Here is a 27,459-nt window from a genome sequence, read left to right on the forward strand (position 1 = left end):
CACCACAAAGATACTCCTCGAGAAGAGCAACCCCAAGACACATAGTCAGATTCACCAAGGCTGAAATGAAGGAAAACATTTTAAGGGCAGCCAGAGAGAAAAGTCAGCTTACCCACAAAGGGAAACCCATCAGACTAACAGCACATCTCTCTGCAGAAACCCTACAAACCAGAAGAGAGTGGGGGCCAATATTCAACATTCTTAAAGAAAAGAATTTTCAACCCAGAATTTCATATCCAGCCACACTAAGCCTCATAAGCGAAGGAGAAATAAAATCCTTTACAGACAAGCAAATGCTGAGGGATTTTGTCACCACCAGCTTGCCTCATAAGAGCTCCTGAAGGAAGCATTAAACATGGAAAGGAACAACCAGTACCAGCCATTGCAAAAACATACCAAAATGTAAAGACCATCGACACTGTGAAGCAACTGCATCAACTAATGGGCAAAATAGCCAGCTAGTATCATAAGACAGGATCAAATTCAGACATAACAATATTAACCTTAAATGTAAATGGACTAAATGCCCCAATTAAAACACAGACTGGCAAATTGGGTAAAGAAGCAAGATCTATCGGTGTGTTGTATTCAGGAGACCCATCTCGCGTGCAAAGACACACATAGGCTCAAAATAAAGGGATGGAAAAATATTTACCAAGCAAATGGAAAGCAAAAAGAAGCCAGGGTTGCAATCCTAGTCTCTAATAAAACAGACTTTAAACCAACAAAGATCAAAAAAGACAAAGAAGGGCATTACATAATGGTAAAGGGATCAAGGCAACAAGAAGAGCTAACTATCCTAAATATATATGCACCCAATATAGGAGCAACCACATTCTAAAGCAAGTTCTTGAAGAGCCTACAAAGAGACTTAAGACTCCCACACAATAATAGCAGGCAACTAAAAGGACTTTTCATGGACATAGATGCCTATACTCCAGAGAATGCAGAAATGTCTTGGGTGAGGTTCTCATTTGGGGTGTGAAACTATTCACAGCATCACGCCTTTATAGAAACACGTGGTAATAAGAAGTAATCAGTTCATCATTGAAAATGAAGAGAATTAGAGTAAGTGGCCTCTGTGTCTACTGGAGACTTGCTTTTGTGAAAACCTTAGAGGTCTGGGTTTTGTGTTCTAAGGAGGGTAGAGTATTTATTTTACACACGTATCACATTATTTAAATCGCATTAAGATCCAGAGGAACAGACATTATTCTCATCCCCATTACAGATTGAGAATAAGAAACTTGTTGAGGTTAAGTACTTTGTCCAAGGTTACATGGATTTGGGATTTGAGCTATCTTGATGCTCTTTTGCTCAAAATTCTGGCTGTATATTTTTAAGGCAATCAGAGGGTGAACTTCATTAGGGATTTGAAACAATTTTAGTTGGTTAGTGGTTCTACTTCAGGAAAGGAATCAAGACAAAAGGGAAATGATTCAAAGAATGAGGGAACTGGGACCCTTTTAAGTTGCAGATGAGGTAATCTGTGTTTGGATCAGAGACCTATAATTTATGTAGATTCACATACATCTTTTTCAGATATGCATACATTGGGGACCGTAGAGTGTTGTGGAACTAAATGTATTTGTATGTGTTCAACACATTGTATAATTGACTCAATTATCCATGTGGAGATTATTCACATTTAATTTGCAATCTGGTTTCTCCTTTCAGTTAGGTGGTTCTTGGGCTGCTCCAGGAATGCCAACTAATTTAAATAATAATTTAAGTAAAACATAATTAGGAAGGAAAATTCAATTTTTTGGCAGCTCTTGAATATTCTACTGCTGAAATGTAACTAATCCATCCACTATCTTTTAATTCACCAATGCCTTTTTAGTACCACAGGATTTTATTGCTTTCCATAGATTATTGCAGTAGTTTCCAGGTAGCCCTCCTGCTTACCTCTTTCCACTCCAATCATCATTCTGCTGACAGCAACCTTCAAAAAACCAACTCCCATTGCAAAATTTCTTCGCTTCAAAACATTTAATGGATAGAAAAAACATTTAATGGCTACCCATTTCTCACCAGATTAAGTGCACATGCCACAACCAGTCATTAAAGGCTTTTTCGAGTCTAAATTCCTGTTCTTCAAACGTCAAACCGTCCTTCTGCTCTACTGACTTGAAACACATTGCCTCACCCTCCACACCTCCACATCTCTGCAGACCCACCGCATTTGCCTCCTGCCCTAGGAAGCTTTTCCTGATCTTACCTCTGATGCCTTTCACTGCTCCCACATCTGAATTCCTTTAACTCACTCCATGTTTTTCTCAAAGGCAGATCAAGGTATTTATGCAAACATGGTGTCTCCCTAGTCTTGGATGAGGTCCTTGACATCACTCACTGCAGCGATTCATCTCCCCTGCTCTGTAGTGTCAGACTCTAAAGAAGGGTGCAACAAATACTTGTCCATTTAGACTGCTGGCAAACCCTGAGAGCAGGAATTTTGGCCTTTTGTATCTCCCGTGCCTAGAACAGCGCTTGGTACACAGTAGGCGCTCATTCATTGAACATTGCTGAAGGAATTGAACGTACATACTACAAGCCCTGCAGATGCAGATACAGGAGGGGTTGATGGCACGGTGCTTAGGGTGGAACTGGAGGCACCACCTCTCCTGAGGGGTGATGCGCAGCTTCCTGGGCAGGCTCAGGGGAGCTGGCTGAACCGCCTGCCTCTCCGCAGGCCAAACGCTGGAAAAAAAAATACCCACACATTACCTATCCAAGTATGTACACACAGGCTCACTTAAACCTGCCCTATTAAAAAAATACACCCACACACGCACACACCACGTATCCAAGCATCAAGCATGTACACATGGGCTTGCTTAAACCTGCCCTATTAAAAATAATATATATATATATGCACATACATACACACACGTATCTATCCAGGTCTGTACATGGACTTGCTTAAACCTGCCCTATTAAACACACACACACACACACACACACACACACACACACCTGTCCACGTATGTACATAAATATATGATACATAAATATAAAGACATATATATGCACAGACTTAAGTCCAACACGATTGTAGTGTCGGGAGGACAACTGGGCCGCCCTCTCCGCCCTCCAGGACTGCGGGACAGGTCTCCGGGCGTCGGGGTCGCAGAAGCCCCAGAGCGCTAAAGCGGCCCCGGCGCGGCTTGGGCCTTCCGGCTTTCCGTCCGCCGCGGCCGCCATTGTCTGGCTTCGGCGCAGCTGACAGACGGCGGCAGTGCGAGAAAATCGAGGATGGCGGTGCCGGCGGCGCTGATCCTACGGGAGAGCCCCAGGTAGCTGATCCGCTAAGCTCCTGCGGTAGCCGCGCCCAGGAAGGCGCGGATCAGGCTCGCATAAGGCTGACCTTGCTGCCTGCCGCCTGGCCGCCGCGGCGGACCCGGTTGGGTGGGGTGGGCTGCCGAGGTCGCGATGCTGGGTCTGCGGAGTGCGTGGGGCCGTGTAGCGCCTCTACCTTCACGGTGGTCCACCTGTGGGGCTCACAGTGCGCTTGGCAGCTGAGGTCTGTATGGAAGCGTGTGGTCTGCAAGCAGGGGGTCTGCGTCACTGTTTGCGGAGTTTGGTATCAGAAGTTCCCGGGCGCTGCCTTGAGTGCTGCTGAATCACGTGGGATGGTATTCCGTTTCCGATTTCAGTTCCGGTTCGGACCCTGTGGTGAGAAAGGCTCACACTGGTGCTGGACCAACATGTGTTAATACCCCTTTTAAATCAGGATCGAATATGGGACCGAATTTTTGATTGGTAACAGAATCTAGCCTGGCTTTGGTAGCATTTGCTTTTGTTTGCATTTTAAACAAATTTTTAGTTAATTTCTACTTACGGTAGATTAAGCTGGTTGTCCATGGTGGTGACATACAGTTCCCCTTTAACATTATTTAAGTAAAAAAAGACTTAATTTGTGAAAAAATAAGTAATAGTGCAGGTAGTGTGTGGATACAGAAAAAGTACTGAAGTATATAGGCAAAATAGTGTTCGGAAATAATTTCTTTGTGCTTGGATTGGGCGGGAATCTTCCAGAAGAAAAGAGTTATTTTAAAGTTTTTCCTTCTTCCTGGATTCCTTTTGTTACCAGTGGAGGGTGTCCAGGTTCTTGGCGTCTTGAACAAAGAATTGGAGAAGACGCACAAACAAAGCGAGGAAAGAATGCAGAAATTTATTGAAAATGAAACTACACTCTACAGTGTGGAAATTGCCTGAGCATAGGGGCTGAAGGGCCTCTACAGAATTTTTGGGAATTTAAATAACCTCTAGAGGATTCCATTGGTTACTTGGTGTACTCCCTATGTAAATGAAGAGGATGAAGTAAAGTTACAAAGTCATTTACTCTGCCTATGCCCTATATAGAGGACATTTCCTGTCATAGCTGAAGTGTGAATCAGCCTTATGTTCCCAGCCTCCCGACCCTATTTTCCTGCCTCACTTTGGTTCTGATTGCCAGTTTCTTTCCTCATACCAATGTCTTGGGGAACACTGCTACATCAATAAACAGTATCCAATATGGTGCAGTAAAGAATTGTTCTCATCACATCATTTAAAGTTGATTATTAAAGGACAGGTGCTGTGGCTCATGCCTGTAATCCCAGCACTTTGGGAGACTGAGGCGGGCAGATGTCTCTTTTTTTTTTTTTTTCCTGAGAAGGCGTTTCCCTCTTGTGCAGGCTGGAGGGCAATGGCGCCATCTTGGCTCACTGCAGCCTCCCCCTCTTGTGTTCAAGCGATTCTCGTCCCTCAGCCTCCCAAGTAGCTGGGATTACAGGCGCCCACTGCCTTGCCCAGCTAATTTTTTTTTGTATTTTTAGTAAAGATGGGGTTTCACTATGTTGGCTAGGCTGGTCTGGAACTCCTTGCTTCAGGTGATACGTCCTCCCTGGCCTTGCAAAGTGCTGGGATTATAGGTGTGAGCCACCGCAGGACTGATTGAGCTCAGGAGTTAAGAGACCAGCCTGGACAACAGGGCGAAACCCCATTTCTACAAAAAATACAAAAATTAGCCAGCGTTGTGGCCTGTGCATGTAGTTCTAGCTACTTGGGAAGCTGAGGCACGAGGATTCCTAGAACCCAGGAGACAGAGGCTGTAGTGAAGTGAGATCATGCCACTGCACTCCAACCTGGGTGACAGAGCGAGACCCTATCTCAAAATTGATTATTATTGTAATAATGAAGTTGATTATTACAATCGAAAGAGGGTTTTAAAATAACTATGTCCTTAGTGACCCCAAATGATTTTGTACGTAGTATTTGAAAAGTTACTTGCCTTGTAGTATTCTTTGTTTTTGGTGTAATTGCCATAATTGCTATTCCTCTCCTCCCACCACTTTCAGAGTTCCGTTTTTGGGTTAAGTGGTTATATAAACACTCTACTAGATTAATGCGCTTCCGCTGCAGAGTACAAGCTTTCCCTAGTACTCTGGTTTGCCCACAAGCAAGAGAAAATTTGCCAAATTGACCTTTTCAGCAGAAGTAATTTTGGGGGCATCTTTTTGGAAATGTTCAGGTTGCCCTGCCCTTTTTGCTGGCTGTCATCTGTTTTTCTTTATTTCACTCAGATTTACCATATAGCAATCAGAGTTGTTGGAATGAAAACTTATAGACAACTATAGAAAGTACAGTTCAACTTGGAAAGCTCATTTTACAACTTTGTTTTATAATTTTCTTTAGCATGAAGAAAGCAGTGTCACTGATCAATGCAATAGATATAGGAAGATTTCCACGGTTGCTCACTCGGATTCTTCAAAAACTTCACCTGAAGGTTTGTATTTTTGTGTTTCCACACCTTGTAATCTTCCTTCTGATTTAATTGAAAGTCTGATTATTTGGAGAACTTTTTGCAAAGCCCTAACTTTTCCAGTATGTTCTTAGGGACACTGGTTCTGTGGAAGATTTGATAATGTTTTGTGGTCAAAAGTTTGAGAAACTCTCTCTTCAATAAAGTTAAATTTTTTAAATTATGGAACTTTTCAGAGTATTTTAGATGCTAGTGTTTGTGGTACGTATGTGAGGGTGATTATGGCAGGTAACATTTTCCAAATGTGTTTTGACCTTGGATCTGTTTTATTTTGGTATGTATTTTGGGACTAATGTTCTACAAAATCTACTTTAGGGAAAAATTCTGATGTCTTGGTTTGATTTTTCCCCTTAAAAATAATTCTGTGGTTTTTTTCTATCAACTAGTATTTAATCTTTCAGTTAATTTTGTTCTTCTTTCACTTTTATTTTAAGGGTATGGTTGTTTTGGATATGCGAATGCTTTGTAATTCTCTACCTGACCCAATCCAAGTTAATTTCTTTATCAAGTTATAAAAATTTGATTCCATCTGACGTATTTATGGAGCACACACTAACTGCTCTATGCAGTGCCGGGTATCATCATCCAGTGAGAACCAAGACTCTTACTCTTTCCTCTTCTTTTTCCTCACCAAGAGCCAGCCTCAAAACCATGCCTTTCCCCTTCGAAGTGTCTTTCAAATCCAAGTTCTCACAATTCTAGGTCAAATCCTTATTACCTGTTTTTTAGATGACAATAGTTACCTTCAAACTGATTTCCCTGCCTATAGTCTTCTTGTTTTCTACTGCTTCATAATACTATGTAAATTACTTTCTAATTTTTTTTCCCCTAAAACAAAGGTGGATTATAATTTTCACAGTGTTCAAAACCATCAGTGACTATCCATTGCCCCATGGAGAAAAGTTTAAAATGCTTAACATTGTGTACAAGTCCCATTATAATATGGCTGCAGTCTACAGTCTCATTTTGTAAGTGCTCCAGTTACACTGGATGGTGCCTATTTACTACAACATGCCATGAACTTTTTCAGCAATGTATCTATGCATATATTCTTTCCCTTGCCTATAAATGGCCTTCTTCTCTTTACTGAGTAACCTGTTCATCCTTCAAGGATTTCACAGTCTCAGGCTCAGCAATTTGTTCTTTCTTCTGTGCTTTAATTCATTCTCACCTAATTTTAGTACTGCCTCATAAGTATTTGTTTCATGATTAGAAGGCAACCAAATCCCTTAAACCTATTAATGGGTCTTCCTCTGGTTTTAAATATCTTGAGGATTATGTCTTACTCATCTTTATAGTTCCCATTCCTAATACATTGCTACTAGTATAGTTGGCACTCAGTAAATATTCTTAGAGTTAATTATTTTCCTTGCTGTAGAAAACACAAAACAAACCTCAGTCTTCTATAATATATTCCTTTTTCTAAGGAATTTGTGATGTAGATGGAGAGAAAGGAGAAACTGCAATGATAGCAGCAACATTCTGTGGTATTTGCTATTCATAAAGTTACATTGGTTTCTTTTTCACTGGTGTGATGCTAATGGCTTTGTGTTACTAGCTCATCTAATCCTTACGGCAACTTGAAAAAGTAGGTACTGTGGTCATCTCTGGTCATCTTCATTTTATCTATGAGGTAACCAAGATAGAGACAGAGATTGGTTAAGTAACTTTCCCAAGGTCACACAGCTAGCTAGTAAGGCAGCTTGGCTCCGTAACTCTGTCCCTTATTACACGAAACCTCAAGAAAGGGTATAGAACATTTCATAAATTGGCCCAAAAGCGAATGATGTGGGCTATACAGATATTCTGCTTTATTTCTTGAGCTGGTGGGTGCTTGCTTGTGTGTAACAATATGGGACAAGAAACTCTTACACACATCTTTTGTTCTTCACACTGAGGGAGAGTGGAGCACTTGCACAGAAAATTGTGATGTTTGTCTTTGACGTTCTCAGTCATGTATGGAGTTGAGAATGAGTTAGTATCTATCTTAGAGTTAACTGAGTGGCTGAAGAATTCCATGGAGGAGCTTGAATGCTTTGTCATCAGAGGTAGGGGAGTGGAGAGGAATAGAGGTGCTTGTTGAAAAGTGAAGTTACCGGTCCTGCTGGCATTTAATGTCCAGGTACTTTTAAATAAAGAAACATATATATGTGAATACTTGCCTGCTAAGAAAATGTCAGGAAAGGTGTAATTGTTTTTCTCCTGTACAGTTTCAGGGGATCATCTTTTAGAGGGGCTCCTATTTTGATAAGGGCTCTTCAGTCAAGTTTGCACTGCATTTCAGGATCTGCCAACTTTCTTTTATGTGCCCCGACTCCATCAAGTTGGCCTTTGCCTTGAGGCAGAATTCTTAGAATAGTGAAACTGAGGCAGGCAGATTGGTGAAGAGGTTTTGGGATTTTGTTGCCCCTCTACTGGTACTTTTATTTTACCAAGTTTGATCTGTTTATGGGCAGAAGATATGTTTTTGTCCAGACTGATTCCTTGGAATCCCGAGTAGGAATCAGTATGAGGGAACAAAGACAACTTAGGTATAGAATGTGGGCATGCCAGATTATGGATCTGGGAGTCCTCTTTGGCCGTCTTCCTGGCTCATCCTGGCATATACAAATACATGGAGATTTTGTTTGTTTGTTTGTTACAATGTGTGGAGGCTGCTGCTGGTATTTAATGTCCAGGGACTTTAGAAATATTTTGCAGTGTTGGCCGGGCGCAGTGGCTCACGCCTGTAATCCCAGCACTTTGGGAGGCCGAGATGGGCGGATCACGAGGTGAGGAGATCGAGACCATCCTGGCTAACATGGTGAAACTCCATCTCTACTAAAAATACAAAAAATTAGCCGGGCGTGGTAGCAGGTGCCTGTAATCCCAGCTACTTGGGAGGCTGAGGCAGGAGAATGGCGTGAACCTGGGAGGTGGAGCTTGCAGTGAGCCGAGATTGCGCCGCTGCAGTCCAGCCTGGGTGACAGAGCGAGACTCCGTCTCAAAAAATATATATATTTTGCAGTGTTTAGGGCAGTCCTGCACAAAGAATTGTCTCATTCAGCGTGCCAGCAGTTTGCATTGGGAAATACTAATGGAAGTCAGATGAACTTCCATAGCTGGGAACTTGGAAATAAACATTCGTGGCCTTTGCACTTCAAAAATAACTGTCACAGCTCATGCAATGAAAAAACTCATGTACTTGCCTTCATAGGAGAGACTTTGAGGCCCTCACATGAAGCCTGTTGAGGTAACAGTGCTGTATATCTAGTTTTGAGAGGTCAGTTCTCTGGGTTCCTGACCATGGCACACTAAAAATAGCAAACTGGGGGTTGGTTTGAAGATGCTGTCATGGGGCATGTAGGCAGCTTTAAGAAATGACTGCTGATCATGAGATGAAATGGAAGAGTTATGACAATCAGACCCAAGAAACATAAAAGGACAGAAGTCTTAGATTTGTTTTTGCTCTAGTTAAAAATCATCCATGTATCTCAGCAGTTCTTTAGGATACATGAGCCCCTTAGCACAGGGCTCTGATGCTCGTAATTATGACCTGAGTCACCGCAAGATATTTGTTTAATCTAATTTATTTTGTTTACAAAGGTCTAGAAATGAGCATCATATATTTTATAAATTTACATGCACATCAATTTCTTTTCACCATGTATTTTCCTTTAAAGTTCTCATCTCATATACGAATAAATGAATCTTCTGTCAAGTATGAATTTTGAATGTCTGAATATGTGCTAATATAATAGATTGCTATTTGTATTATAGGCTGAGAGCAGTTTCAGTGAAGAAGAGGAAGAAAAACTTCAAGTGGCATTTTCTCTAGAGAAACAAGATCTTCACCTAGTTCTTGAAACAATATCATTTATTTTAGAACAGGTATTTTTGTTGCCTCAAATTTTCTAACCATGATTTGTTTACTGCATATTTGTATTGTTATGATATCTTTAACATTCTGTTTTTTTAATTAAAAAGTATGCAAGATGGAAGCTGTGAATATATTTTAGTTAACAATTTCAATGTAAAAATACCTGAATATTATAAGGTATTTGAAAATATGAATTGAGACTTCATTGATTTGAGACAGTTATGAAAGATTTTAATTCGTTGGTACTTGGTATAATGGAAAAATGGACGTATTTTACTTAAGATATTAAATGATTTGGGGGATGTATTGACTAGGCTGGTAAGACAGACATTTAGAAAAGAAGTATTGTCATGTTATGTGCTACTAAGCTGCCTTCTGCATCCCTTTTTCTCATCTAAATTCACTTCATGATTTAAGCTCCTATTCAAGGCTCATCTCCTTTACTTGAGCTGTGACCCCTTATACTTTCAGTCTTCCTTTATTTGGATTTTTAAAAATCCTTGACTCATCACAGTAGAGCACACTGTTAGTCTTTCAGCAGTTCATATATGTTAGTTATGCCTCCTTCACCAGATTCTAATTTGTGGGGAGGAGGATCATATTTTTGTGTATCTTATATAAGCCTAACACATTGGTGGGCTTAAAATAGATCCTCATAAATTCTTGTTGGTTGATTAAAAATAATATTTGTGAAATAAAAGTTTAAATAGTTTTGTAACTTCATGAGCATTTTAATGAACATATTAGGACAAGCTGCCAGTTATCTAGTACAGCCTTAAATATATTATAGATCACAAAGATAAATGCGGTTCTAATTTTTGGTGGGTGTTCAGTAGGAGAAAAGGATCATTGAGTAGGACAGCATAGCATGGTGTTCCAGAAGAATGTAAGAAACAGAACTGGTATCACTGTTTAAGTTTTTTACAACTTTTAATTATATAGCCTGTAGAAAATTGATAGATAAGGTAATTTTGAGAAAGTGCTTCTTGGAAAAAAAATGTTAGTTGGGAAACAAAACTGTTGTATACTTATTTGAAATGATTAAGTGAAATAAATGAAATTTTCATTAGGGTACTATTTACATAGCCAAAGCAAAGCATAGGCAAAAATGAAAAAAAAATCATCTTGAATAATTTAGGCCATTTAATCTTGAATCTTCCAGCTCTTGGTCGTGTATTTTATTATTTGTAAAATAACCAAAAATGTCTGTAATAGGACCATGAGGTTTTTTTTTTTTTTTTTGACTTAAGTCATTTAAAAATAATTTTGTATTTATTATAGTTTAAGGTTTCTGTATGAAGATGAGGGACATATGTAATTTTTTTTTCTTTTTAATAGGCAGTATATCACAATGTGAAGCCAGCAGCTTTGCAGCAGCAATTAGAGAACATTCATCTTAGACAAGACAAAGCTGAAGCATTTGTCAATACGTGGTCTTCTATGGGTCAAGAAACAGTTGAAAAGTTCAGGCAGAGAATTCTGGCTCCGTATAAGGTATAGAACATACTATCTTAAATATGTTTTTCAGTAATGTATGGCATGAATTATTACACCTGAAGAGTTTTTAAAGTGATAATATTTTGATTTGAAAGGTAGAGTCAGGCGAAAGAAACACAGATGCTCCTCAACTTACAGTGGCCTTACATCCTGATAAACCTGTTGCAAATTGAAAATATCCTAGGTCAAAAATAGGGTACACTCTAGAGAATCAGTGATCAGAACCTTGTCATCACATGACTGACTGGAAGCTGTAGCTCACTGCCATTGCCCAGCATCATGAGAGAATATCGTACATATTGCTAGCCCAGGAAAACAGAATTGCTAGCCCAAGAATTCAAAATTTGAAGTATAGTTTTTACTGAATACATATGCTTTCACACTGTTATAAAGTCAGAAAATTGTCTGATATGGTCCCTGACTTAAGTTTAGATTTTACAGTGGTGCAAAACTATTGCAATTTTGACATACTTTTACTTTTGATCTCTTCCTGGGCTAGTGATGTGTGGTACATAAGATACTCCTTTTTTTTGGAGGCTTTTGAAGATGGCTGACTAGAGGCACAGGACACTTCTCCACAAAGAAGAACCAAAATAGTGAGTAGGTAATCACACTTTAAATAAAACATCTAAAAGAGAATGCTAGAGTTCGGCAGAGAAGTGACCGGAAACACTTGAGGAGAGGGAGGAGAGGTGGACAGCCTTGCTAGGATCAACCAGAAGCCTGGAGAGGCTCCTCAGTGTAGAGTTGGGGTAAGTGAGAGATCCCTAGGTGTCCACATTCTTGCTGCAGACTCCTGTAATCCTAACTGTGGGAGAGTTCTTGAACCCCATGGGCCCCAAGACTGGCACAGGGAGCTCCCTGAAGTTCGTGCAATGGCATTGCTCTAGAAAGGGTGCACTTGCTGGATTCTATGCACCCCCTGAGTCTTAGGCAGCTGGAGCATGGCTCCATTTTAAGAGTCTAGTCCCTGTCAGAAACAGAATAATCTTAAAATTTGTGTGAAACCAAAAAATAACCCAAATAGCCAAAGCAATCCTAAGCAAAAAGAACAAAGCTGGAGGCATCATCTTCCCTGATTTCAACATTTATTACAAGGCTATAGTAACCAAAACAGCATGGTGTTGATATGAAAGCAGACATATATACCAATGGAACAGCATAAAATATCCAGAAGTAAACCCATGTATTTATAGCCAACTGATTGATTACAAAGGTGCCAAGAGCATACACTGGGGAAAGGACACCACCTTTAATAAATGGTGCTCGGAAAACTGGATAACTATGCAAAAGAATGAAATGGCCCTTCTCTCTCACCATATAAAAAATCAACTCAAAATCGATTAAAGACTTAAAGACTTAAACATAAGACCCACAACTATTAAAATACTAGAAGAAAATAGGAGAAACACTCCAGGACATTTGTCTAGGCAAAAGTTTTATGGCTGACATTCCTAAAACATGGACCAAAAAAACCCAAAATAGACAAATGGAAGTATATTAAACTAAAAATCTTCTGTACATTAGAGGAAACAATCAACAAAATGAAGACCCAACCTGACAAATGGGAGACAATTTTACAAACTATTGACTTAGCAAATGACTAATATCCAGACTATGCAAGGAACTTAAACACCTCAACTTCAAAGGAACTAATCCCATTTAATGTGGACAAAGGATCTAAACAAATGCTTCTTGAAAGACGATATATAAATGGCTTACAGGTATATGAAAAAATGCTTAACATCACTAATTATCAGAGAAATGCAAGTCAGAACCAAACATGCCGTATCATCTTACCCCAGGTAGAATGGCTATTAAAAAGAGAAAAAAATAATGGATGCAGGTGAGGATGTGGAGAAAAGGGAATTCTCATATGCTTTTGGTGACAGTGTATATTAGTACAGCCATTATGCAAAAGCAGTATGGAGATTTCTCAAAAAACTAAAATTAGAACTACCACACAGTCCAGTAATTCCACTATTTGGTATATATTCAAAGGAAAGGAAATCAGTATATTAAAGAAATATTTGTACCCCTGTGTTTATTGCAACAGTAAGAAATCAACCTAAGTGTCCATCAGTGGATGGATGAATAAAGGGAATTTGGTATAATTACACACGAGAATAATATTCAACCATAGAAGAGAATGAAGTGTTGTTTGCAGCAACATGGATAGAACTAGAGATCATTGTGTTACATGAAATAAGCTAGACACAGACAAATATAACAGGCACTCACTCCTATGTGGGAGCTAAACAAGTTGATGTCATGAAGATAGAGAGTAGAATGGTAGTCACCAGAGGCCGAGAAGGATGCATGGGATGTGGGGCCGGAGGGTGGATGAATGGAAGTTGGTTAATGGGTACAAACATATAATCAGAAGTAATAAGTTTAATGTTTGATCGTTTAGTATGGTGCTTATAGTTGACATCAATATATTGGTCATTTCAAAGTAGCTAGAATTGAGGAAGTGAAATGTTCTGAACATGCACAAATGATAAATGCTCATGGTGGTGAATATATTAAATACCCTGACATGATCATTACAGAGTCTATGCATACGAGAAAATATCACACATATCTCATAAATATGCAAAAGTGTTATGTATTGATGAATAAATAGGCTTTGTATTAGATGATTTGGCTCAACCATAGGCTAATGTAAGTATACTGAACATGTCCAAGGTCAGCTAGGCTAAGCTGTGATGTTTGGTAGATTAAGTGTATTAAATGCATTTGTCAATTATTATGTTTTAACTTACAGTAGATTAATTGAGGCATAAGCCCATTGTCAGTCAAGGAGCATCTGTATATTCTCTAGAAGTCTTCTGTGAGATATATGATTTGCACATATTTTCTCCTAATCTATAGTTTTCATTTTCATTCTCTTTAACAGTATCTTTCTCAGAACAAAACCGTTAACTTTGATGAAATCTGTTGTTTTTTTTTTCTCTTTTCGTGATCCTACTTTTGGTTTTCTAAGAATTTGCAGCCTAATCATGACACAAATATTTTCTCTTTTGTTTTCTTCTAAATGTTTTACATGTATATATTTTATGTTTGGATCTAAAATCCATTTAACGTTAATTTTGTGTGACACATAAAGTGCAGGTCAAAGTTCATTTTTTCTACGTGTGGATGTTCATTTGATCCAATGTGATTTGTTGTTAAAATTATCATTTTGTCATTGAATTACAATGTGTTTGTCTAACATTTGATATTTCTGTGTGAGTCTTTTTCTGGAATCTCTCTTTGATTTCATCGACCTATTTGTCTGTGCCAATATCACACTGACTTAATTATTATAGCTTAAAAGTAAGTCTTAAAATCAGGTATTGTGAACCCACTGACTTTTTTCTTCTTTTTCGTAATTGTTTGGGCAATCCTAGTTTCTTTGCCTTTTCGTATACATTTGAAAATCAGCTTTTGTATGTCTATAAAAAATCCTGCTGGGGTATTGATTGGGGTTGTGTTTAATTTGTAAATAACTTTATTGAGAAATGACTTTTTAACAAGTATTGAGTATATCTATTTATTTGGATCTTCTTTGATTTCTTTTATCAGTGTCTTTTATTTTCAGCATATCAATCCTGTACATATTTTCTTAGGTTTGTACCTTAAGTACTTTTTCTTTCTTTCTTTTTTTTTTTTTTTTTTTTGTTGTTGTTGCACTATTGGTAGTATTTTTCAAATTTTGTTTTCCAGTGGCTTATTGCTAGTATATGGAAATATAATAGATTTTCTATACTGATCTTTATCCTATAACCTTGGTACATTCACTAATTACTTTTAGCAGCTTTAGGTTTTTTTTTATTTCCTTTGTAGACAGTCACATTGTCTGCAAATACAGTTAGTTTCATTTCTTCCTTTTCAATCTGTACAGCTTTTATTTTTCTTGCTTTATTTTACTGACAAGGACTTCCCACATGATGCTGAATAGGAGTGGTAAGTCTGAATATCCTTGCCTTGTTCTCAATTTTAGGGTGAAAGCATTCAGGCTCTTACTAAGTAGGATGTTAGAAAATGCCCCTTTATTCTTTTCACTTCTCTACTTCCCTTTTTAAACATTCTGTATTCTTACTGCTCTCAAGTGTCTTCTATGTCATTGCCTCATTTTTTATCATTTTAAATTCTACTTTTTCCTATATCCTGTACAGATTTTAAGCCTTCCATTTCTTTCCCTGCAATTCTTTTTTTAAGCCATTTTCCTTTTTAAAAATTCTTGTTTTTTAATAGTAGCCTATTCTGTCTTTATATTTTTCCTATATTTTATAGTCCATTTTTTTCCTTGCACATTAGTTGTCAAACAGTTAAAAATACTTTTGTTTTCTACTTCTAATAGTAAGTTACTTTTTAGTGTCTTCATGATGACAGTTTGTTTTTTTAAAAGTAGTATTTTTCCCATAGCTGCATTACAGAAGCTTCTGTTTAAGAAATAAATTAATCATTTGTTATCTAAAATATGCAAATAAAGAGGTTGGAAGGCCCTGATTAATTGTACATTGTCCCATTGAGAATGCTGGACATTATCTTTTGGTAATTCTGGGTATATCATAGGATAGCTAATACACTCTTTTAAAGTCTGGAATGCTTAAATAAGATACTGTAATAATAACAAACATTTATTGTGCTTATTGTGGGTCAGATGTTATAATGAATTCTTTGTATTGTACAAAACCCATTCATAGTTCTAGTTTATACATGCACTTATAAAATTGAGGCTTAGAGAGGTTTAAAAAGTTGCCCCTGGTTGTACAGCTAAATAAGTAGCCGAGTTGGGATTTGACAAGAATAGTCACACTCCTAAGCTATTATACTATCCTGACACATAGATGTTAGCTGCGAAATTTTTCTGCATCAGGCATTATGCAGGGTGATTTATATAGTTGTTTGTATGTACTTCATATTAGTCCATTCTCGCATTGCTATAAATACCTGAAATAGGGTAATTATATAAAGAAAAGAGGTGTAATTTGCCCGTGGTTCTGAAGGCTGTACAGGAAGCATGATGTGCTGGCGTCTGCTTGGCTTCTGGGGAGGCCTCAGGAAACTTACATCATGGTGGAAGGTGAATGGGGAGCAGGTGTCTTTCATGGCAGGAGCAGGAACAAGAGAGAGAGGGAGGAGGGAGGTGCTACATACTTTTAAACAAGCAGATCCTGCGAGAACTCAACTACCACAAGAACAGCACTAAAGGGATGGTGCTAAACCATTCATGAAAAGCCTGCCCCCATCCCATGATCCAGTCACCTCCTACCAGGCCCCACCTCCAACACTGGAGATTACAGTTGCACATGAGATTTGTTGTGATCACAGATCCAAACCATGTCACATATCTTTGAAAGTGAGGAAATAAAACTTTAGAAAATATTAGTCACTTTATCATGTTATCCCAAGTGGTCCATGATGAAACTGAGGTGAGGATTGGATCTGTCTATCTAAGTCTTACTCTTTTTATATCTTGCTACCTCTGGCAGCTATAATGCTATCTTTCTTTTTTATTCTGAGAACTGTTTAGGATACTGTGGCCAAAATAGCCAGATGTGAAAACAGATCATGCCATTTAAATTGTAACAAAAATATATTACACTGACTTATATGATGAAAAAAGGTGTACATGCAATGACTTTAACTGTTTCATGGTAACTTAGGGTCTTACCCACATAAACTGTGTAAACTGTGTGGTGCTTGCAGCAGAACACATGTTGGTAGTACAGTCAACCCTCTGTATCCCTGGATTTCGTATTCATGGATTAAACTTGCAGCAGATCAAGAATATTTGGGAAACAAAAAATTCTAAAAAGTGAAACTTGAATTTGCCATGTGTCGAGTACTATATTAAATCCCCACAAATGAAGTGATGTGTTGTCATTGTATTAGTTATTATAAATAATCTAGAGATGATTTAAAGTATAAAGGAGGATATGTGGAGGTTATTTTCAAATACTATGTCATTTTATATGAGGGACTTGAGTATCTGCAGTTTTGGGTATCTGTAGGGGGTCCTGGAACCAGTCCTCCCTAGATACTGAGGAAAGACTGTAATTCTGAATTCAAAGAGGGTAAGATTCAATGAAATAATGTTAAAAAAATCAAAAGGTGTTTATTTTTATTCCGTTTTAAAAAATGCTTATTTTTAAAGCTTTATCAAGGTATAATTGATAAACAAAAAGTATGTGTATTCAGGGTGTGCAATGTGATGATTTGATAGCTTTATACATTGTGTAATGATTACCATAATCAAATTAATCAACATATCCATCACCACACAGTTACCCCCTTTTATGTGTGGTATGTGTGTGCGTGAGGACATTTAAGATCTGCTATCTTTGAAAACTTTAAACAACGTGGTATTTTTAACTGTAGTCACCATAATGTACATTAGATTCCCAGAACTTAATTTGTTTTAGGCTAAAAGTTGTACCCTTTGACCAGCATCTCCTCATTTCACCCATACCCCATTCCCTGGCAACTGCCATTCTGTTCTCTGCTTCAATGAGTTAAACTTTTGTAGTATGCATATAAATTAGCTCATACAATGTTTTGTCTTTCTGATCCTGGCTTATTTCACTTAGTATAATGCCCTCCAAGTTCATCCATTTTGTCACAAATGGCAGTGTTTCCTTTTTAAAGGTTGAGTAATATTCCATTAATTATCTATTCATTTGTTGACAGACACTTAGGTTGTTTCCATATGTTGGCCATTGTGAATAATACTGCAGTGAACATGTGGGTGCAGATATTGCTTCAAGATACTGATTTCATTTCCTTTGGATATATACCAGAAGTGGGATTGTTGGATTGTATGATAGTTTTATTTTTAACATTTTGAGGAACCTCCATACTGGTTTTCATAAATGCTGTACCAATTAACATTCCCACAAACACTGTACAAGGGTTTCTTTTTCTCTGCTCTCTTGCTATCACTTGCTATCTCTGGTCTTTTTGATAATAGCTATTTTAACAGATGTAAGGTCATCTTGTATTATGCTTTTGATTTGCATTTCTTTGATGATTAGTGATATTGACCACTTTTTTATATACCTGCTGATCATTTTTATGCCTTTTTTTGGGGGATAGGGGAGAATGTCTATTCAGTTCCTTTGCCCAGTTTTTAAATGGGTTATTAGTTTTTCTGTTATTGAGCTTGTGAGTTCCTTACATATTTTGTATATTAACCCCTTATACATGGTTTACAAATACAGGTTGGGTATCACATATCTGAAATGCTTGGGACCAGAAGTGTTTTGGGTTTTGGATTTTTTGGATTTTGGAATATTTGCATATACATAATGAGATGTCTTGGGAATGGTAAGCAAGTCTAAACACTGAATTCAATTATGTTTCAAATATACCTTATATACATAGCCTAAAGATAATCTTATAGAATATTTTAAATAATTTTGCATATGAAACAAAGTTTTGACTATGATCTGTCTCATGAGATCAGGTGGAAATTTTCTATTTACGGTGTTATGTTGGAGTTCAAAGAGTTTCAGATTTTGGAGCATTTTAGATTTTGGATTTTTGTATTAGGGATACCGAACCTCTGTTTTCTCACATTCTATAGGTTGTCTGTTCATTTTGTTAAGTTTCCTTTGTTGTGTAGAAGCTTTTTAGTTTGATGTAATCACGCCTGTTTGTTTTTGCTTTTGTTACGTATTTCATGTCCAAAAAGTGATACGCTTTTGGTGTCATATCCAGAAAATCATTGCCAAGGCCAGTGTTAAGGAGCTTTTTTTCCTGTATTTTTTTCCGGAAGTTTCATAGTCTCAGATCTTTCATTTAAGTCTTTAATCCATTTTTAGTTAATTTTTGTAGATGGTATAAGATAAAGGTCCAGTTCCATTTTTTTTACATGTAGGTTTCGAGTTTTCTCAGTACCATTACTTGAAAAGGCTTTTTCCCATGGTCTATTCTTGGTCCCCTTATGAAAGATTACTTGGAAGGCCCCTCTTGTTATCTTTTGTTGTTCAGATCTAATAAATGAGAGGGCCAGGTGAAAAATAACTTGATATTAATAGGTTTTTGCAAAATATGATTGAAGAAATTTTAAAATTTCATCTCATCTCACTTTTTAATACATCTGTTTTTTGCCATTTATTTTTATTTGGGTAAATTTATGGTGTCCAATTGAAATTTTGTTACATGCATAAATTTCATAATGGTGAATTCAGGACTTTTAGGTAATTTCTCATCACCCTCACAGCACCTCCTCTCCCTTCTGAGTCTCCATTGTCTATCATTCTACTCTTTACATCCATGTGTACACATTATTTAGCTACCACTTATGAGTAAGAATATGCAGTATTTGTCTTTCTGTGTCTGACTTGTTTCACTTAAGATAATGGCCTCCAGTTTCATCCGTGTTGCTGCAAAAGATATGATTCTGTTCTTTTTTATGGCTGAATAGTGTTCCATTGTCTATATATACACACCATATTTTCTTTATCCTGTCATCCATTGATGGACATTTAGGTTGATCCCATATTGTTATTATTGTGAATACTGTGATAAACATGAGTGTAGGTACCTTTTTGATATACTGATTTCTTTTCCTTTGGGTAGATGCCCCATTGAGGGATTGCTGGATTGAATGTAACTTATAGTTTTAGTTATTTGAGAAATCGCTATACTATTTTCCATAGAGTTCTGTTTTCTATACTATTTTCCATAAGAGTTTTCTCTTTTCTCCACATTCTTGTTAACATTTATTGTTTTTTCACTTGTTTTTGTTTGTTTTCGAGACAGAGTCTTGCTCTGTCACCCAGGCTGGAGTGCAGTGGTGCGATCTTGGCTCACTGCTCCCAGATTCAAGCAATTCTCCTGCCTCAGTCTCCTGAGTAGCTGGGATTACAGGCGCATACCAGCATGCCTGGCTAATTTTTTGTATTTTTAGTAGAGACGGGGTTTCACCATGTTGGTCAGGCTGGTCTTGAACTCCTGACCTCATGATCCACTTGCCTCGGCCTTCCAAAGCGTGGGATTACAGGCGTGAGCCACCATGCCCGGCCTTTTTTTCACTTTTTGATAGCCACTCTGACTAGGGTAAGATGGTATCTCATTGTGGTTTTGATTTACATTTCTCTGATTAATGATGTTGAGCATTTTTAAATGCATCTGTTGGCCATTTTTATGTCTTCTTTTGAAAAATGTCTATTCCTGTCCTTTGCCCTGTGTCCACTTTCTAACGAGATTATTTTTGTTGTTGTTGTTGAGTCGTTTGGGTTCTTTGTATATTCTGGATATTGGTCCTCTGTCAGGTACAAATATTTTTGCAAATATTTTCTCCCATTTTGCAGGTTGTCTTTGTACTATGTTGATTATTTCTTTTCCTGGGCAAATCTTCTTAGTTTAAGTTCCATTTGTGTATTTTTTTTATTGTTTTCTGTGCTTTTAAGATCTTAGTCATGAATTCTTTACCTAGAACAATGTCCAAAAGAGTTTTCGCTAGGTTTTCTTCTAGTATTTTAAGTTTCAAGTCTTCCATTGAAGTCTCTGATTCATCTTGAGATTTTTTTTATATGATCAGAGACAGGGGTCTAGTCTCATTCTTCTGCCTATGGCAAGCCAATTTTCTCAGCACCATTTATTGAAAAAGTTGTCATTTCCTCAATATAGGTTCTTGTTGACTTTGTCAAAGAAGACTTAAATGTTAATATGTAGCTTCATTTCTGGGTTTTCTATTCCATTCTGTTGATCTATGTGTCTATCTTTATACTAGTATCATGCTGTTTTGGTTATTACAGCCTTGCAGTTTAATTTGAAGTCAGAGAGCGTAAGGCCTCCAAGTTTGTTCTTTTTGCTTAGGACTGCTTTGGCCATTCAGGTTCTTCATTGGTTCCATATGAATTTTAGGCTTGTTTTTCCTAATTTAGTGAAAAATGACAATGGTTTTTTGATAAGGATTGCATTGAATCTGTAGATTGCTTTGGGCAGTGTAGTCATTTTTAATAATAATTCCTTTATTATATTTCTAGTTCTGGGAGTACATGTGCAGGATGTGCAGGTTTGTTACATAGGTATACATGTGCCATGGTGGTTTGCTGCACCCATCAACCTGTCATCTACATTAGGTATTTCTCCTAATGCTGTCCCTCCCTCAGCCCCCGACCCCCTGACAGGCCCCATTGTGTGATGCCCCCACCCCTTATGTCCATCTGTTCTCATTGTTCAGCTCCCCCTTATGAGTGAGAACATGTGGTGTTTGGTTTTCTGTTCTTGTGTTAGTTTGCTGAGAATGCTGGTTTCCAGCTTCATCCATGTCCCTGCAAAGGACATGAACTCATCCTTTTTTATGGCTGCGTAGTATTCCATGGTATATGTACCACATTTTCTTTATCCAGTCTATCATTGATGGGCATTTGGGTTGGTTCCAAGTCTTTACTGTTGTGGACAGTGCTGCAATAAAGATACGTCTGCATGTGTCTTTATAGTAGAATGATTTATAATCCTTTGGGTATATACCCAGTAATGGGATGGCTGGGTCAAATGGTATTTCTAGTTCTAGATCCTTGAGGAATCGCCACACTGTCTTCCACAGTGGTTGAACTAATTTACACTCCCACCAACAGTGTAAAAGCATTCCTGTTTCTCCACATCCTCTCCAGCACCTGGCGTTTCCTGACTTTTTAATGATCGCCATTCTAACTGGAGGGAGATGGTATCTCATTGTGGTTTTGATTTGCATTTCTCTGATGGCTAGTGATGATGAGCATTTTTTCATGTGTCTGTTGGCTGCATAAATGTCTTCTTTTGCGAAAGGTCTGTTCATATTCTTCGCCCACTTTTTGTTGGTTTTTTTTTTTTCTTGTAAATTTGTTTAAGTTCCTCGTAGATTCTGCATATTAGCCCTTTGTCAGATGCATGGATTGCAAAAATTTTCTCCCATTCTGTGGGTTGCCTGTTCACGCTGATGATAGTTTCTTTTGCTGTGCAGAAACTCTTCAGTTTAGTTAGATCCCATTTGTCAATTTTGGCTTTTGTTGCCATTGCTTTTGGTGTTTTAGTCATGAAGTCCTTGCCTATGGCTATGTCCTGAATGGTATTGTGTAGGTTTTTTTCCTAGAGTTTTTATGGTTTTAGGTCTTAAGTTTAAGTCTTTAATCCATCTTGAGTTAATTTTTGTATGGGTGTAGGGAAGGGATCCATTTTCAGTTTTCTGCATATGGTTAGCCAGTTTTCCCAACACCATTTATTAAATAGGGAATCCTTTCCCCATTTCTTGTTTTTGTCATGTTTGTCAAAGATCCGATGGTTTTAGATGTGTGGTGTTATTTCTGAGGCCTCTGTTCTGTTCCATTGGTCTATATATCTGTATGGTACCAGTACCATGCTGTTTTGGTTACTGTAGCTTTGTACTATAGTTTGAAGTCAGGTAGCATGATGCCTCCAGCTTTGTTCTTTTTGCTTAGGATTGTCTTGACTGTGCGGGCTCCTTTTTGGTTCCATATGAACTTTAAAGTAGTTTTTTCCAGTGCTGTGAAGAAAGTCATTGGTAGCTTGATGGAGATAGCATTGAATCTATAAATTACTTTGGGCAGTATGACCATTTTCACGATATTGATTCTTCCTATCCATGAGCCTGGAATGTTTTTCCATTTGTTTGTGTCCTCTCTTATTTCCTTGAGCAGTGGTTTGTAATTCTTGAAGAGGCCCTTCAAATCCGTTGTAAGTTGTATTACTAGGCATTGTATCCTCTTTGTAGCAGTTGTGAATGGGAGTTCACTCATGATTTGTCTCCCTGTTTGTCTGTTATTGGTGTATAGGAATGCTTGTGAGTTTTGCATCTTGATTTTGTATCCTGAGACTTTGCTGAAGTTGCTTAAGGAGATTTTGGGTTGAGATGATGGGATTTTCTAAATATACAATCGTGTTATCTGTAAACAGGGACAATTTGGCTTCCTGTTTTCCTAAATGAATACCATTTATTTCTTTCTCTTGTCTGATTGCCCTGGCCAGAACTTCCAACACCATGTTGAATAGGAGTGGTGGGAGAGGGCATCACTGTCTTGTGCCAGTTTTCAAAGGGAATGCTTCCAGTTTTTGCCCATTCAGTATGATATTGGCTGTGGGTTGTCATGAATAGCTCTTATTATTCTGAGATGCATTCCATCAATATCTAGTTTATTGAGAGTTTTTTTAGATTGAAGGGCTGTTGAATTTCATCAAAGGGCTTCACTGCATCTATTGCAATAATCTTGTGGTTTTTTCATTGGTTCCGTTTATGTGATTGATTATGTTTATTGATTTGCATATCTTGAACCAGCCTTGCATCCCAGGGATGAAGCCGACCTGATCATGGTGGGTAAGCTATTTGATGTGATGGTGGATTTGGTTTGCCAGGATTTTATTGAGGATTTTCACGTTGATGTTCATCAGGGATATTGGCCTGAAATTTTCTTTTTTTTGTTGTGTCTCTGCCAGCTTTCAGTATTAGGATGATGCTGGCCTCATAAAATGAATTAGGGAGGATTCCCTCTTTTTCTATTGTTTGGAATAGTTTCAGAAGGAATGATACCAGCTTCTCTTTGTACCTCTGGTAGAATTCAGCTGTCATTCCATCTGGTCCTGGACTTTTTTTGGTTGGTAGGGTATTAACTACTGCCTCAATTTCAGAACGTCTTTTTGGTGTATTCAGGGATTCGAATTTTTCCTAGTTTAGTGTTGGGAGGGTGTATGTGTCCAGGAATTTATCCATTTCTTCTAGATTTTCTGGTTTATTTGCGTAGAGGTGTTTATAGTACTTTCTGGTGATAGTTTGTATTTCTGTAGGATCAGTGGTGATATCCCTTTTTATCATTTTTTATTACATCTATTTGATTATTCTCTCTTTTCTTCTTTATTAATTTGTCTAGGGGTCTATTTTGTTGAGCTTTTCAAATAACCAGCTCCTGGATTCATTGATTTTTTTGAACGGCTTTTCATGTCTCTATCTACTTCAATTTTGCTCTAATCTTAGTTATTTCTTGTCTTATGCTAGGTTTTCAATTTGTTTGCTCTTGCTTCTCTAGTTCTTTTAATTGTGATGTTAGGGTGTTGATTTTAGATCTTTCCTGTTTTTTCTTGTGGGCATTTAGTGCTATAAATTTCCCTCTACACACTGCTTTAAATATGTCTTGGAGATTCTGGTATGTTGTGTCTTCGTTCTCATTAGTTTCAAAGAAAATCTTTAGTTTTCCTTAATTTCTTTTTTTACTCATTAGTCATTCAGCAGCAGGTTGTTCAGTTTCCACGTAGTTGTGTGGTTTTGAGTGAGTTTTTAATCCTGAATTCTAATTTGATTGTACTGTGGTCTGAGAGACTGTTCGTTTTGATTTCCGTTCTTTTGCATTTGCTGAGGAGTGTTTAACTTCCAATTATGTGGTCAGTTTTAGAATAAGTGCGATGTGGTGCTGAGTCGAATGTGTATTCAGTTGATTTGGGGTGGAAAGGTCTGTAGATGTCTGTTATGTCCACTTGGTCCGGAGCTGAGTTCATGTCCTGGATATCTTTGCTAATTTTCTGTCTTTTTGATCTGTCTAACATTGACAGTGGAGTGTTAAAGTCTCTCACGATTGTTGTGTGGTAGTCTAAGTCTCCTTGTAGGTCTCTAAAAACTTGCTTTATCAATCTAGGTCCTCCTGTATTGGGTGCATATATGTTTAGGATTGATAACTCTTGTTGCATTGATCCCTTTAGCATTATTTAATGCCCTTCTTTGTCTCTTTTGATCTTAGTTGGTTTAAAGTCTGTTTTATCAGAGACTAGGATTGCAAACCCTGCTTTTTTTAGCTTTCCATTTGCTTTGTAAATATTCCTCCATCCCTTTATTTTGAGCCTAGGTGTGTCTTTGCATGTGAGATGGGTCTCGTGAATACAGCACACCAATGGGTCTTGACTCTTTATCCAATTTGCCAGTCTGTGTCTTTTAATCGTGGCATTTAGCTCGTTCACATTAAAGGTTAATATTGTTATGTGTTAATTTGATCCTGTCATTATGATGGTAAGCTGTTTATTTTGCCTGTTAAGGTTTCTGTTGAGAGATCTCTGATGGGCTTCCCTTTGTGGGTAACTTGACCTTTCTCTCTGGCTGCCCTTAACATTTTTTCCTTCATTTCCACCTTGGTGAATCTGATGATTATGTTTCTTGGGGTTGCTTTTCTCAAGGAGTGTCTTTGTGGTGTTCTCTGTATTTACTGAATTTGAATGTTGGCCTGCCTTTCCAGGTTGGGGAAGTTCTCCTGGATAATACCCTGATGTGTGTTTTCCATCTTCATTCCATTCTCCCCATCACTTTCAGGTACACCAATGAAACGTAGATTTGGTCTTTTCACATAGTCCCATATTTATTGGTGGCTTTGTTTGTTTTTTTTCACTCTTCTCTAATCTTGTTTTCTTACTTTATTTCATTGAGTTGATCTTCAGTGTCCGATATCCTTTCTTTTGCTTGATCGATTCAGCTGTTGATACTTGTGTATGCTTCACGAAGTTCTCATGCTGTGTTTTTCAGCTCCTTCAGGTCATTTATGTTCTTCTCTGATCTGGTTGTTCTAGTTAGCAATTTGTCTTACCTTTTTTCAACGTTCTTAGCTTTCCTGCATTTGGTTAGAACATGCTCCTTTAGCTCGGAGGAGTTTGTTATTCCCCACCTTCTGAAGCCTACTTCTGTCAATTTGCCAAACTCATTCTCTATACAGTTTTGTTCCTTTGCTGGCCAGGAGTTGTGATCCTTTGGAGGAGAAGAGCCATTCTGGTTTCTGGAATTTTCAGCCTTTCTACTCTGGTTTCTCCCCATCTCTGTGGATTTATCTACCTTTGTTCTTTGATGTTGGTGACCTTTGGATGAGCTCTCTGAGTGGATGTCCTTTTTGTTGATGTTGATGCTATTGTTTTTTGTTTGTTAGTTTTTCTTCTGTTAGGCCTTTCTGCTGCAGGTCTGCTGGAGTTTGCTGGATGTCCACTCCAGACCCTGTTTGCCTGGGTATCACCAGTGGAGGCTGCAGAACAGCAAAGATTGCTGCCTGTTCCTTCCTCCTGAAGCTTCTTCCCAGAGGGGCACCCACCAGATGCCAGTAAGAGCTCTCCTGTATGAGGTGTCTTTCGACCCCTACTGTGAGGTTTCTTCCAGTGACTACTCCTTGAGGAGGCAGTCTGTCCCTGGATCAGAGCTCGAATGCTGTGCTGGGAGATCTACTGCTCTTTCCAGAGCTGTCAGGCAGGGACATTTAAGTCTGCCGGAGCTGCACCCACAGCCACCCCTTTTCCCAGGTGCTCTGTCCCAGGGAGATGGAGGTTTTACTTATAGGTCCCTGACTGAGGCTGCTGCCTTTTTTTCAGAGATGTCCTGCCCAGAAAGGAGGAATCTAGAGAGGCAGTCTGGCTGCAGTGGCCTTTTTGAGCTGTGGTAGGCTCTGCCCAGTTCAAACTTCCTGGTGGGTTTCCTATGAGGGTAAAAGCACTTACTCAAGCCTCAGCAATGGCGGATGTCCCTCCGCCCACCAAGCTTGAGTTTCCCAGGTCCACCTCAGACTGCTGTAATAGCAGTGAGAATTTCAAGCCAGTGGATCTTAGCTTGCTGGCCTCTGTGGGGGTGGGACCCACCAAGCCAGACCACTTAGCTCCCTGGCTTCATCCCCCTTTCCAGGAGAGTGAACAGTTCTTTTTCACTGGCATTCCAGGTGCCATTGGGGTATGAAAAAAAACACGCACACAAAAAAAACTCCTGCAGCTGGCTTTGTGTCTGCCCAAATAGCCACCCAGTTTTATGCTTGAAACCCAGGGCCTAGGTGGCGCAGGCATCAGAGGGAATCTCCTGGTCTGCAGGTTGTTAAGACCATCGGAAAAGTGCAGTATCTGGACCAGAGTGCACCGTTCCTCTGGGTACAGCCTCTCACATCTTCCCTTAGCTGGGAGAGGGAGATCCCCTGACCCCTTGTGCTTCCCAGGTGAGGCGATGCCCCATCCTGCATCTGCTCAGCCTCCGTGGGCTGCACCCACTGTCCATCTAGTCCCAATGAGATGAACCAGGTACCTCAGTTGGAAATGCAGAAATCTTTTGCCTTTTGTGTCGATCTCGCTGGGAGCTGCAGACCGGAACTGTTCCTATTCGGCCATCTTGCCAACAAATCATCAATAATTCTTTTGACCCATGAGTATGGGATGTTTTTCCATTTGTTTATGTCCTGTTCAATTTCCTTTCATCAGTGTTTTGTAGTTCTCCTAATCAGATCATTCAGCTCGTTGATTAAAAAATATTCCTGTGTATTTGGCTGAGCACTGTGGTTCATGCCTGTAGTTTCAGCACTTTGAGAGG

The 27,459-nt window shown here is 38.5% G+C and overlaps 2 protein-coding genes across 16 annotated transcripts in view; one reads left to right on the plus strand and one right to left on the minus strand.

The window, feature by feature from the left end:
- Nucleotides 1-1,977: 1,977 nt before the first annotated feature.
- On the minus strand, nucleotides 1,978-3,477 carry LOC103885345. 2 transcript variants are annotated; one of them, XR_001903659.3, is made up of 2 exons: nucleotides 3,368-3,477; nucleotides 1,978-2,700 (listed from the first exon to the last, which is right to left on the minus strand). XR_001903659.3 is itself a non-coding variant. In XM_017959797.3 (2 exons), exons 1-2 carry the CDS (start codon nucleotides 3,202-3,204, stop codon nucleotides 2,385-2,387), a joined length of 483 nt encoding a protein of 160 aa, XP_017815286.2. In that variant the 5' UTR covers nucleotides 3,205-3,231; the 3' UTR covers nucleotides 1,978-2,384. The 2 variants fall into 2 exon arrangements, 1 of the variants encoding a protein (XP_017815286.2); XM_017959797.3 differs by lacking the exon at nucleotides 3,368-3,477 and adding an exon at nucleotides 3,038-3,231.
- Nucleotides 2,710-27,459, plus strand: part of COMMD10 (COMM domain containing 10) — a 247,673-nt gene continuing 222,923 nt past the window's right edge. For 12 of the 14 annotated variants that reach the window (XR_002522695.2, XR_002522694.2, XR_002522696.2 and 9 more), the window contains exons 1-4: nucleotides 2,710-3,296; nucleotides 5,680-5,770; nucleotides 9,566-9,676; nucleotides 11,004-11,159. Coding sequence is in view for 7 of the 14 variants with exons in the window: in XM_021939605.2 (XP_021795297.1) it covers nucleotides 3,256-3,296; nucleotides 5,680-5,770; nucleotides 9,566-9,676; nucleotides 11,004-11,159 (399 nt within the window). In the remaining 7 variants the exon portion in view is untranslated. Of the gene's footprint in view, nucleotides 3,297-3,661; nucleotides 3,763-5,679; nucleotides 5,771-9,565; nucleotides 9,677-11,003; nucleotides 11,160-27,459 lie in introns of those variants that run through there. The other 2 variants (XM_021939610.2, XM_021939607.1) reach the window with 2 other exon arrangements.

Source organism: Papio anubis, chromosome 5 (genome assembly GCF_008728515.1).
Source record: "Papio anubis isolate 15944 chromosome 5, Panubis1.0, whole genome shotgun sequence".
Lineage (NCBI taxonomy): Eukaryota > Metazoa > Chordata > Mammalia > Primates > Cercopithecidae > Papio > Papio anubis.

Coding starts and splice junctions, on each gene's coding strand:
- LOC103885345 (XM_017959797.3), bottom strand. CDS start 3,204: ATGGCGGCCGCGGCGGACGGAAAGCCGGAAGGCCCAAGCCGCGCCGGG. Junction 2,701..3,037: donor TACAATCGTGTTGGACTTAA/GTCTGTGCATAT, acceptor TTTTTTTTCCAG/CGTTTGGCCTGCGGAGAGGC.